Source organism: Pristis pectinata, chromosome 26, assembly GCF_009764475.1.
Source record: "Pristis pectinata isolate sPriPec2 chromosome 26, sPriPec2.1.pri, whole genome shotgun sequence".
NCBI classification, from domain to species: domain Eukaryota; kingdom Metazoa; phylum Chordata; class Chondrichthyes; order Rhinopristiformes; family Pristidae; genus Pristis; species Pristis pectinata.
The window spans coordinates 20,484,623-20,498,485 of NC_067430.1; the positions used below are offsets into that span (position 1 = coordinate 20,484,623).

Here is a 13,863-nt window from a genome sequence, read left to right on the forward strand (position 1 = left end):
ACTCTTATTCAAAGGCACACATTGTTTGTTCTATTCTGTTTCTGTCGTATGCCAGCAATAACTATTAGCAATAACATTAACTTCTGAAGGTAGTTCTCCTTTTATGAAGACATATTCTGTTAGCAAGAAAGTCTGCACATATTTCACCAAGAAATGTAACTGATTAATGACTTAGAGATTAAAAAGCCTAGATAAGATTTACTCAGTGATCAAATACCAAATCCTACTGGCTTTCTCTTGCAGGGTCCTCCTCACAAATGTGCCTTATTTTTCGTAGATAATAGTGGAATAGACATAATTCTTGGAGTTTTCCCATTTGTCAGGGAGCTGCTGTCCAAAGGAACAGAGGTAAGGTATTGCACATTGCTTCATTTGGTTGAGAAATAATGAACATCAAGGTGTGCTTATTCCAATGGATTCCAACTCTTGTTCCCTTCCTTGTGCTACCCAAGATTGCTTAACTGGTGAATTTGTATGTACATGAGTGCTGAGTGTTCAGTGTCTGAGCTATAGTGCTAAATTGGCAATTGGACTTGGTGGCAGTGGGGTCCACAACTGGCCTGCACAATATTAGGCTAATTAGCAGGTAAATCCATTCCCACTACTGAACACTATCCAATGACAACTGGTAACCAGTGTCCAGGGTAGATATTTAATCAATGCCATAGTTAAGTTGCCAGCCAAAACTTGCTCTGTATATTCGAAGGGTTGTCCAGTCTAGTCTTCAGGGCACCCCTAGATTCGATGGCATTCAGTAAGTGAGAAGTAAAAAAAGATGAGAATTGGAGGAGGGTAACTTAATTTCTATTCATTAGTTAGATAAGTTCTCCTTTCTTTTATGGGAGTCACTCAGGAACATCAGCAGGGGTCAGATGTCAATTCTTTCATCCCACCTTTTGTGAACTACTGGTGATTGACTAAAGGTTGAATATACTGAATCCACAGTGTAGTTGCCTGACCCCATTAATGTTGTTTTGTTTTGAGTCTGATGTGTTCTTACTGTAGGTTGGGCTACAAATTGAATAAATTTTACAGATTTAAAATTACTTTTGTTCTGGTACAGTGGTGTGAATTAGTGCTGTTTGCTGCATTTGTTTAAGAGTACAGCACTTGCCATCATGTAACTTCTACAATAAATAAAAATAGAAAAACCACTCAAATGTATTTTATGTGCATATTTGCAATACATTAATATGGTCGTTTTGCCCTTGAGGCATCCTATATTAGGAGGAATAGAGGTGCAGTACACAGTTGCCTCAAGATGTCTTAAACTGAAGCTGCTCATGATTGTGCAGGAAATGATCAGCAATGGAATCAATGCATGATCCGGTCTGGAGGAAGTTGTTCAGTATTCATGAAGAATCTCTTTTCTACTCAACTTTGCATACGGTGGCTACCAACTTGTTAAAGAAATGCTGTGCATGAATGAGCAGGCACCCCCTACACAAACCTATATGTAATCAGAACCATCCCACATTTATTTCTCATATTTTCTTATGACACAGAAAGAGGCCATTCAGCCCAGTGAATGCATGCTAGCTCAGTGCAATCCCATCAGCCCCATTACTCCACTTATAATCCTGTAACCTATTTTCTCTCACGTATCCATCCATATCTTCCCAATTCTCCTTCCACCTTCCTACATAAGAGACACTTTATGGTAGCTAGTTAACTTACCATTTGGTATGTGGGAGGAAACTGGAACTCCCAAAGGAAACTTGCAGGGGCACAGGCCGAATATGCAAACTACACACAGACAAAATTCAAGGTCAAGATAAAACCTGGGCCATTGGAACTGTACTGCAGCAGATGCAAAAGCCAGTTAATTTGTACACTGCATGCTGGTTTCTTCATTCAGTCTTGGAAGTATAGAAATTTTCTGCACAGAAGGCAGTGAATTGGGGCATCCTACCCATACTGGAATGGGTGTGATGTTTCATAGCCCCAATTTGTTCTGGACCTTGTATCGTTTCCCTTGGGCACAAAAACAACTATAATGCAGAATGGGCATAATCTCCCAACAGGTGGCAAAGATTTAGTGACATCTTTGTAAAAGATTTACAACAATCATTTAAAAAAATTGAACATTACTGTTTTTACAGCCATTCTGTAAATTTCAAATGATGTAAGCAATGTCTCACAAGATCCATCTGTACAGATCCAGCTGAGCTATTTAAGTTATATTTGACACTTGGAGGGCTGGGAGAATGAACGGGTTCAATTATAGGGTGTTTGGCTGTTAGTACATCTTCCTTTTGCTCCTTTGTATGACATGGTTCACAACAAAACTTAGAGGAAGCCTGTGTTGCACTTGAGACTTTTCAGATGGTAAAATATCTGCAAGATAAATACCATTTAATTTCACTATCCTTGCTATCTTCAGCAAATGTTTCTTTTTGATGGGTGTAGAATGGGCTATTACCTTGCTGTAATGTTAATTTGACATTTTGGAGTGGAATAAATCATTTTGGAAAAAAATATTTTTCTTTCATGATAAATGTCATCTTCTGAATTAGAAGTATCTGTGCCAAAGTTGACCTTGTTCTAGAGTCCTCCCTTTCCGTCGTCCTCCCTTTGCCAGCTAACAGTTGTGCGGAAGAAGTTTGTGCAGATGTTGCCAATTTGCTGCTGCCTGATTTATCTTTGTGTGTCTATCCTCCGTTTTGGTGTATTTTCCCTCTGCTACTCACTCTCCAAACTGCAGGGACAAATAAGGGGAGTGGATAGGCAGTGATGGTGCTTGGACAATGTGCTGGACCTGCTGGATCATTGCCATAGATAAAGTTTGATGCAGTGGAGGAATAAGTCTTATCTGCCATATGGCTTTTACAGGATGTGTCTGATCAGCACTTCTGTGGATTTGTGTTTAATTTCACTCCAAGCTTGCTGACTTTATTGTTTTCAAATGCAGGTTATTTTAGCCAGCAACTCGGGACCAGCATTAAATGATGTCACTTGCAGTGAGTTGACAATAGTTACAGAGAGGATTGCAGCAATGGATTCAGTCATCAGGTATGGAACTGAACTTCATCTGCCTTTTGGTTCAGGTAAATGAAAGCATTTACTTGTCAGAGGAGTTCTGATAATATGGGCCACTTTGCAGTTAGTTTTCTTGTGGCATTTCATTAAATTTGCTATGCTGAAAATATAGCGGGATTAGTTTCAGCACACATTATGGGCTGATTAGTCTCCTGTACTGTAAGATTCTTTGGATCCTGGAGCAGTTGTTGAGTGCCAACAGCTGTTTGCATTGTCTTAAGTCTAGACGCTATCAGGAACTTGTTTGGCTGATCCTTACCTGGAGAATGAAGACCAAGTCCACTTTCAACTATGATACCCTCTATTATCAGATAGCTTCCTGATACAGATACCATCTAAGCTCACCTGTGAAAGACGTAGCTTGGGACAGGATCTTCGTGCTTATTGATTCCCCCTGCGGTATTCCCACTTTTATTGAGGCAGGAGAACAGAACCAAGCAAAATTTTACATGTTTCTTTGATGTGAGAACAGCAGAAATTGTAAATAAATGTCTTAAAGTACATCTTCATAGTCTGTCTCCAGGGGTTTGATGATATTGCCAGCTTTTCATTGGACATTTTGGTTCCTGTAATGTTTTTGTTTTGCTGCTGTTGACAATCCATCCATGGCCTTGTAATACTTTGTTTCATGTCTATATGAAACAATTTGGGTGATAACCATTTAAATTTGCTCCCTTTATTTCTTTATAGGACAGCTTTAGAAAAAGATAAATTATTACTAGTTCAGAGTGGATCCAGTTCACCGTGTCTAGATCTGAGGTAAGTTTACTACTGTTGTCCTATCTTTTTTCATCAACTTTATTTAATTGCCTTTTGTCTGTTTGTTCTCATCTTTCTTCAAAAGCTGCCATGTTACAATGCTTCCTGTTGCCTTTCCTTATCCTTCTGTAACTCTTTAGTTTCCAGCTGCTTTGTTCTGAGAACTCTTATACTCTTCCCTGGGTTATGAATGCCTGACTTATGGACACCTCTACACATACAAACAAGCTCCCATAATATTATTGCATGTCTGACATACTCGCATTCATTTGTTCCTATGAATGGCAGAACTAGTTTCCTCTTTCTCTTTACTTTTAGTAATTGTTCTTATCAGCCTTTATGGGTTTATGATGCCATTCATTACAATATTATCTTGGTATGGTTACCAGATTGAGTGATTTTTGTGTATTTTCTGACAATTTCAACTTAAGGACATCTGTAAAAAGTTGTTCATTACCCAAGGAAGCTCTGTATGTACTAATTATTTTGTTGTGGTGCTGGAGAAATGCAAGCTAGTCACCCCAATTCAGTCAATTGTAATACAATTTCTTAGTCTTAACTCTGTCCCATCACTTTACTCCTGTGACTCACTCACATCTTAAAACATTTCCTTTTTCACCCCGTCTTTATCTTCCTATTGATTCATCTTTCAGGCACAGAGGTGATTGGGTAATTCAAAATTCAGTTGGTGATTACTTTTCCTTCCTAATGAGGTAGAGTTGCTGACCCAGTTATAATAACCAACCTGCAGTCCTACTTGAGAACAGGCAAGAGTTCAGGAACGTTTTGGTCTTTGCAGCTAAGTTGCCTGTCACAACTGAACCATTGGGGAGTTGTTGCCTTGTTAAGTAAATTCTGTTGCTATGCCTGTGCTCCCATGGGCGGAGTAAACTGCTGTCAGTTCTGCCAATATCTGGTGGGAGGAGTACAGGCGGGGGTGTTGGCTTGTGTGTTGTCCTGCAATGTTTTTCAAGCACTTTTGCACTTACTTAGCATATCTGTCAGCCAGAAATGTACGGACTGCATGGCTAATTGATACTGGCCTGGCCACCAACCCCCACCCCCGCCCCCCCCAACACACACACACACACACACACACACACCAGTTATTTAGAGATGCTTGATGTAATCAATCATACATGGTTTTATGAAAGGTGAATCAAGCTTGACAAATTTACTGGAGTTTTTTTTGAGATGTAACATGTAGTGTTGATGGAGGAGACCTGGTAGCTGTAACGTATTTTAATTTTTAGAAGGCATTTGACGAGTTGCCACATAAAAAGCAAGTGCACAAGATTAGAACTGATGGTAATAGGGGATAATGACTAATGATCAAAGAACTAGGTGTTCTTGTCTACAAGTTGCAAAACGTTAGCAGGCAGGTGCAGTAAACGGTTAGGAAGGCAAGTGGCGTTTTGGTCTTTATTGCAAGAGGGTTGGAGTTTAGAAATGGGGATGTATTGGTACAATTGTACGGGATACTGATGAGGCACACCTGGTGTCCTGTGCACAATTCTGGTCCCTTATTTAAGGAAGGATGTACTGGCACTGGAGACAGTCCAAAAGAGGTTCAGTAGGCCAATTGCCGGGATAAGAATGTTGCCCAATTTTGACGTCAAGATGTTTCCATGAATGGGAGAATTTCTTGCAAGGGGACATAGTTACAAGATTAAGGGGCTGTCGTCTAAAACTGAGGTGTGTAGGAACTTCTGTCAGAGGGTGGTGAATCTTTGGAATTCTGTATCCTGGAGGGTAATGAAGGCTAGATCATTGAGGGCATTTAAAGAGGAAGTAGATTAAAAAAATTTTTGAAAGATCGGGGAATTGAGTGCTATGGGGAACTGGCACAAGAAGAGATGAGATCTGGGCAGATCAGCCCTGATCATATTGAATGGTGGGGGAGGCTTGAGGGGCTGAGTGGCTTACTCCTGCTCCTTTTTTTTGTTCTTATGAACAGTACCTACTCTCACCATTACATAAAAACTCCACTTTTCTGTTAGCTGGATAACTTCACATTTTATCCATATTATGTTTCACCTGCCATGTTCACTCACCCAGTCACCATGTCTTTGTATCCCCCAAGAAGCTCACCACCTCACAAACTGCCTATCTGCCTGCCCCATTTCCCACCATCTGACCTATCTGAAAGAGCTGGTTGTTCCCACATTGGCACCATTAGCCATCTCAGAACCCACAAAACTCAAGTGGAAGGTAATTATTTTTGATCACAAAGAACTGCCCAAGGAGAGGAAGATGAGCTGTAAAAAGTCCTAGCCTGCTTTTCTGTATTTTGATCCTCTTCCACCTAAATTTGTTTTGGCCATCCATGTACCTCACTTACTACTTTTCTGACTTTTTCCCATTTTGTTTCTCTCCTTTGTTACCTCTCTTTGAGTGTGAAATTGCACTGTTTTATGTATCAGGATGAGTCTGGTTGTATATTGGTCTGGGAGAGATGGGATACTAAATAAATGCACTTGGGTAAGCTGACAGGCCCTCTTTTCATCTGACTGTGTTGGTAGAAGGATAGCCACGGTGATAACACTGAAATGTATTCAAATCCCCACCACCCACCCTACAGCAGTGAGCCTGGGAGTGGAGGTTAACAATGTTCTCTCTTTCTCTCTTAGTCGTCTTGACAAAGGATTGGCGACAGTAGTCTGGGAGAGGAAGACTGACCTAGTGATTATTGAAGGCATGGGTCGAGCTATTCATACAAATTATTACGCCGCATTGCGTTGTGAAAGCCTCAAACTTGCTGTCATCAAGAATGCCTGGTTGGCAGAGCGGCTTGGTGGAAGTATCTTCAGTGTAGTTTTTAAATATGAAATGGCACCAAAGTGAAAATGTGAACTACTTTGCTGAGGAAGGACTTGGCATTGCACTGACACTGAGAGGGCCCTGTGGAATGTAATTGTATTATTTTCTGTGATTATATATTTGCAGATTGGAAGAAAAGTTGATGTGGATCAGCAAAGCTTTTGTGTCAGAAGCAATAATATATATTATATATGTACAGCTACCATATACTTGTTTTAAGAAAACATTTATTGTATAGACACAGTATTTGTGGAAATGAACATTGTTTTGTTTTTGCTCACTCAAGACAATCAGGTTAAATGTTATTCCTTTCTCAAGCTGTTCCCTTGAAGAAATCGTGTTAATGGATGGTGTGAAATGCAGATGGCAATGTTGGGTCTCTGTAAAACAAAATGGTTCATGGTTCAGATTGACCTACTGTGTCCACTTTGGAAAAATTACCAATCAGTAGTACAGTTATAAATGTTTTTTATATCTTGATTTATATCAGAAGAGAGCAATTTAAGCTATATAAAACTAAGGATGCAGTAGTGGTTAATGCAAGTTGGTTACTGTATTAATGTGTACAGTAAGGATGGATGTAGTCTGTAAGTGGATCTGATAATGGGGCAGTAATTTACACCACCCGATGATTGTAAATGCAATGCATAAATCAGAATAGCACAATTATCACCTGATTCTTGGTTATATTGTTGGAGTTTTGGCTTGAATAGCTTTTCTGGAAAGTAACTGGTTTGCTCCAAGTCATTTATGGAGTTATAGAATCATACAGCCCAGAAATAGACTCTTCGGCCCACCCTGTTAATGTCAGCCACCAAGTACCCATCTATACTAACCCATTTATCAGCACTTAGTTCATAGCCTTCTATGCCTTGGATATTCAAGTGCTCATCCAGATACCACTTAAATGTTGTGCGAGTCTCTGCCTCTACCATCCCCTCAGGCACTACATTCCAAACTCCATCCACCCTCTGGGTGGAAAACAATCTTCCTTGTATCCCCTCTAAACCTCTCATTCCTTACCTTGAATGTATGCCCTCTGGTTATACATATAAAGCACTGGAGGCACTCAGCAGGTCAAACAGCATCTATGGAGAGAAATGGGCGGTTGACGTTTTGGGTCAAGACCCCTCAGACCCAAAACATCAACTGTTTTTGGAATATTCTAATATTCCAAAGTATCTTAGAATTAGAAGAACTGTCAAACTGTTAGTAATGTAGGAAATGCATCAGTCAATTAACAGACTACAAGCCTCCCTCAAACAGCAGTGGGATACGGGCCAGATCTAGGCTGAGATCAGAGGTTCTGTTGCAAGAAATGTATAATGCACCTCCTGTACTTATTCCATATTGTGACTTTTACATTTTCAAGTTAACATCTTCCTCTGAAGATGGCATCTAAAACAGCACCTCAATCCTTTAGTACTGTGCTAGACTGTCAGCCTGGATTTTGATCTTGTGTTTCTGGGGTTGGATTGAACTAGTAACCTTCCAGTTCTGGCAAGAAAGATCTATACTGATCAGAGGTTAACACCTACTCCATAAACGTACCATGAGTGCTGCAGGCAAAGTCTGCAATCTGAAGTAACTGACCTAAATTTCCAAACAATAATTCAAAGTTTTATACGATAATTTGTTTTAACCTGCGCTGTGCATCAGCCAATCTTGATGCCTTATCTTCAGGGATAATCATCAGCTTGGCAAAAATCAGTGTGGTGTGAATTATTCCCACCCTAAAGTGTAAGTGATATTGTCAGCAAAGGTTTGTCAGGCTGCCAGTATTGTATTAAATTCTGCCCTTCATTGTAATTCTTGTAAGCAATGCTTGGTGCCAAAATTGTGCTTGCTTGTGTGGACCTGATAATAGGATGGATATACGGAGTACGGTGTTCCTTCATTGAGCTGTGAAGTTTCAAAGAAGTCCTGATTTCTCTGTGAAGAATTTATGGACAGGTAAATTGTGGGCTGTTTGTCATTAGATGATGATGGGGGTAGAATTTAAAATACTGTAACTCAGAATTAAAGGAGAATCCCTTAGGACAGCTTTGGGCAGGGTTTTAAACCCTTGCATGTATCTGCTATCAGGAAACATTGGGATAATGGGGAAATAAAATAACTTATGACTTCTGCTAACTGCTGTGCACAATAGTAACTTATTCTCCCACTCCTACCCTATTGAAAACTTGAAATCAAAGGGAGTTGAGTGCTTGCTGAAGTCATTAAATTCTTATGGGTTATTCTTGTGGCTTGCACTGTGATTCTGATATATAAGCTGACAGAAGTTGCTTGACTCTGTTTATTTCATAAATAGCTTTTAAAAGGTATTAATTTAACTGTACCTAGAGAAGAGAAATTTTGTGCAAGATTTACCATAAGATGCATGATTCACCATGAAGATACATTTCAATCATCGTGTCTGGAGTATTAGAGGAGGAGGCTCTTTGGTCCATCATGGCTATTCCAGCTTAATGAAAACTTGATCATTTAGTGATCCTCCACTATATACATAACACACCATTTTTGTTTCCTTTCCAAGTATATATCCAGCTCTCTTTTTTTTGAAGGTTACTGAATCTGCTTCCACTCTCCTTTTGAGTAGTACATGGATCGTGCCAGCTATATTAGGCTTTACACATGGTACTGCACAGAAACAGATCATACAAGTGGTGTATGCCAGTGTTAATGCTTCACTGTCACTTTAGTTTTGGTATAGTGAAGGAAAAAGGAACTGTCTTTACTGTAATTCAGCAACAATTTTTAGCCTGTTTTTAAAAAGTATATTTGTATAAAATTTAGACTTGCTGTCACAATTGCACAGTGGCAGTGACAGTGACAAGCAAAGATTACTCATAAATGCACTTAGATGATGCGTCACAGCTGTGTGACCGTACATCATAGAATAACTTGGCCCTGTCCTTGCCTGGTGCATGGACACATTTCTAACGAGTTGCCCATCAGCACTTGTGAAACACTAATTGGCTTGTACCCTGGCTAAGATCATTCAGCATGGATTAAAATTGGGCTCTCTGATCTTTGTGGTTACTGTAACAAAATGCATAGCCCAAGATGTTGGAGAAACTTTTTGTGAGGTTAAATTTTAAAAAAAGTATTGTTTTTAACCAAGTCTTAGAAATTAGGACTACCATTCTGATTTACCAATATGATCCTTTGGATTTGGCTGCTTGTAGTGACTCCTAACGTCCAGCCTGAATGGAGATGTTTAGATATTTTCAAATTTCTCTATGACATTGAGGGAGACCATTTGGTCTGTCAAATCTCTGCTGATTCTCAGTGAAATCCTATCAATACCATTCCCTTGCTTATTTCTCTGTAACCCATTCTTGCTCACATGCCCATCCACACCACCATAACTACATTCCCATCCACCTACCAACAGTAGAGGCAATTTACAATGGCCAATTAACCTACTGACCTGCACATCTTTGGGGTGTGGGAGGTAACAGGACCATACAGGGGAAGCCCATGTGGTTTCAGGTAGAATGTACAAATTCTACAAAGACGGCACTGGAGGTCAGGATTGATACTGCATCCCTGGAACTGAGGCAGCAGCACTACCTGCTGCATCACTGTTACTTGACAACTGCGTCTACTAGTTTTTTTTATGCACGTAATATGCAACTTCTTTAAAAACTTCTTTGCAGTAGAAATATCTTTGCTCCACTTAAAAGGCTGGTATAATTTTGCTCAGTTCATAATTAAAACCCCAAACTTAAAACATTACCTACTAGTTTGCTGTTGCATTGCTGCCTATGTTCACTCACTTTTTTTAAGCCCCTTCTAATTATTGTTTTGATCTCAGCTGATGCAAACAGATGTCTTCAGGAGGTGGCATGCAGTGCTCAGAGCAGTTTATGATACGGTGAATAGTATGGAGAAGTTGTATAAACATCACTCCTTCAAATTATACTGTGACAGCCTGGGATCCAGATGGCAAAATGTAACTTCAAAATAAACATCAAGAAATTTTTCACACCAAAACCAAGAGAGCTGGATAATGGGAACAGGAATTGTTTGAGAAGCTGCCAGATTCTCCTGCTTGGCAAAGGGGAACCTTTCTGATTAGATAATTAGCTAAACATCCATTTGAATGAAAGACCTGAAGAAAAGGAATCTTTCTTGGCCTTTGCAAAAATTTCAAATTTGTTCTTTATTTTCTAAGGACTTGCTCAAGTGCTTTAGAAGAATTGTATTGAACAGCTGCCAATATGCATATGGTATGGTCTCGCAAATGGCATCTGAATGAATGACTGACTGGCTAATTGGTTGTTGAGGAAGGAATATTGAGTAGTTTACTCTTGGAATAATACCATGGTGACATCTATATCCAATTGAGAGTGCAGTTGGGGCTTTGATTTAAACTCTTAAAGACGGCAACTTTGAATATACAGCATTGTATCAGCCTAAGTTGCATGCTTAAGCCAGTAATGGGGATTGTACCCATGACTTACTGATGTGAAAATCTAGAGTTCCATTTTCCCAGCTCAGCTGGCACTTGCAGTGAATATTTGGTATGTTCCATTGAATAATTTGTTTTTTGGCCATCTATAAAATCCTGATTTGATTTTGATTAGTTAATACTACAGCCTAGCCATGTGGATCTAATATAAATTTTACTTTATAATGATGGACACAACTTTATAAACCATTTTTAATGTTTTTAAAGGTTATCAGTATTAATGTGGCTTAATAGTAAGTGCAGTAAGCCCAAACTGTGCTGAGTTAGGTCAATTTGTCTTCATAAGAAAAAGAGACTCCAGAAACTGTTCCCTGTTCCCATGCTGAAACTCTCCTTCAGATGCAATGGCTTGAGATGAAGAGTGCTTTATAAAGGAATTGTTTCCTATGGTGGGATTGGAGAGGCAGTTTTTCAATGCAACATTAATTGAAAACTGATATCAGATTCCAATTCAATGGCCCATAGCCATTTGCCCTTTGCAGTCCGGCTTTCTTCCTTGGATGTGCTGTAGTCCTCACATGAGCAGTGTTCTTTCATCATGGTAACTAAAAGTCATTGAAATTATCAGGGAAACATGAGCCTGAATACTTTTTTAAAAAAGTTATGGGTGAGATGTTAAGAGGGGTTGGGGATTAGGAATTTTGTGGGTTTTTTTGTCCTGTGTTGAGCATCAAGCTCAGAGGGAGCGGGAAATAATCTGGGTATAGGTAATCACAACAGTGAAGTAAATGATTTTGCACCTTCAGAGTTTCTAGATTCGCATTGCTTCTTGTGGTCAGTGTATAAATTGTGTTGTATTGAAACCATTGTGTTTATTAACGAGCAAGGCACTGGACAGTATATTTGCAATGTGCTATTGATGTCATTCTCTGCAAGAAGAGCTTCAAAATTTTTGCTACAGTAACGTGGACAGAACAGATTGTAACACGGCACAGTACAGTTAATCCATTCAAGCAGACCTCAGGGCAATCAGAATGTGCAAGTTGCTTAAATTCCTTTAGTATAGTGGATTCCTATTTAGAGAGAAGTTTTTATATAAATATCAATAGTCTGAACTGTCCCAGACTGCCTGGCTGTACGGCACTTGCAGTATGACATGGTGTCCCCAGGAGTACACTCTAACCAAGGCAATTGATTGGGAAAGAGAAAAACTTTACTGTATTTTACGTGATCAACCAAGTAACACAATGTGTATAAATTAAATACAGATTATTTTGGAAGGAGTATTTAGTATTGTGATTTTTGTTTATGCCTTTTAATATGAAAAATGTGTAAAACATGTAAATACCCCGTTTTTTGTTCCTTTGGTTTTGCCAGGACATCACGTGATGTTAAGTAAAGAGAAGAATATCATGGTGGTCAAGATATCAGTGTTTACAGGGATTTAGGACAGGCTTGATGGAATAGTGTATCTTTATCTGTAATTATAACTAGTATCTAAACTGTGGCATTATTGGTTGGTATTCATTGATTATTGGGCTACCCCAGAAGAGATTTTTGTTTTAGCAAGAAAGTAACATAGACAACCATTGAAAATTTTAATTCAGTCTTTTTCCACAGATGCTGCCTGTCCTAAGACTTTCTAGCATTTTCTGATTTTATTTCTGATTTCCATCACCCGCAGTTTCTTTTTAAATTCCTATTGATTTTGATCTTGATCAAAATTGTTTTTGATATGGTATCAACAAGTTGATTTTGACCATTTTCAATTTAGCACTCTTGATCTTTTTTTCTTAAAAAAAAACTTGTTGCACTATACAAAAACAGGCAGCAAATTACACGGCAGTGACATGCCAAAGCTGCTTCAAAAGCATGTTCAAAACCACTTATCTCTACCACCAAAGAAGACCAGGGTAACGTGGGAACACCACCTGTAGATTTCCCTCTAAGGCACAACCTCAACTTATAAATATATTTCTGTTTCTTCATTCCTAGGTATAATACCTTGAATTCCCTGCCCAACAAAACTGTGGGTATACCTTGATCAGAATGACTGGAGCAGTCCAATAAGGTGCTCTCAATGATTTTTTGGGTAATTAAAGTTGGACAGCAAATATCGGTTATGTCTGTGACTCATTTTGTAAATGAATTACAAAATAATTCCTTAAACTTTCAGCTATTTACTGTAAGGCAGCCATCATTTCATGTTGTTTCTTCCTTCTGATCTGGAAACACATTTTAAAAAAACTTAAATTGCATCAATCTTGATATTAAGTCCTTTTATTGAGTAACTGAGACTGTAAAACTCAGCCATTATGAATATTAAGCTCTAAAACTAAATAAGCCTTGTATTAAATTGACATAATGAAAAATGCACTTAGAAAAAGCACATATTCTGTATTGGGAGTACAAGATTTTGACACAGTGAGTCTGAGATCAGCATTAGCATGAGACCAGTGTTATTACAGAGTACTGTATAGATAATGTGATTACCAAAGGCATGGAAGATTTTAAAAGGAACAGATTGAAGAATGTTGACCTATTTCAGACATTATTCTCAGATAAGACATAACACAGAGATGATTTGAAGCTTGTTTTTCTTACAATATTACCTGTGGTAGACTTAACCACCTTACTGTACTTGTATTACATTGATGGAAACGGCCATTCTTAGACCATTGTATGTGATGTGATTGTCAATTCATAAAAGGGGTCAAAAACAGGGATTGCAAGAAATCTTCAATTCAGGCAGCATTTGCAGCTAATATTTTGGATTGATGGTTTTTGTTCAAATGGAAGGTCATTGATCTGAAATGATAATTCTGTTT

The 13,863-nt window shown here is 38.8% G+C and overlaps 1 protein-coding gene across 1 annotated transcript in view; it reads left to right on the forward strand.

Annotated features, from left to right (window-relative positions):
- The window catches only part of pank4 (pantothenate kinase 4 (inactive)), a 54,645-nt gene extending 42,360 nt beyond the window's left edge, over positions 1-12,285 (forward strand). The window contains exons 16-19 of the mRNA XM_052039556.1: positions 244-348; positions 2,912-3,012; positions 3,730-3,798; positions 6,429-12,285. Of these exons, the coding sequence (XP_051895516.1) occupies positions 244-348; positions 2,912-3,012; positions 3,730-3,798; positions 6,429-6,642 (489 nt within the window). The 3' untranslated portion in view covers positions 6,643-12,285. The remainder of the gene's footprint in view (positions 1-243; positions 349-2,911; positions 3,013-3,729; positions 3,799-6,428) is intronic.
- Positions 12,286-13,863: the final 1,578 nt, after the last annotated feature.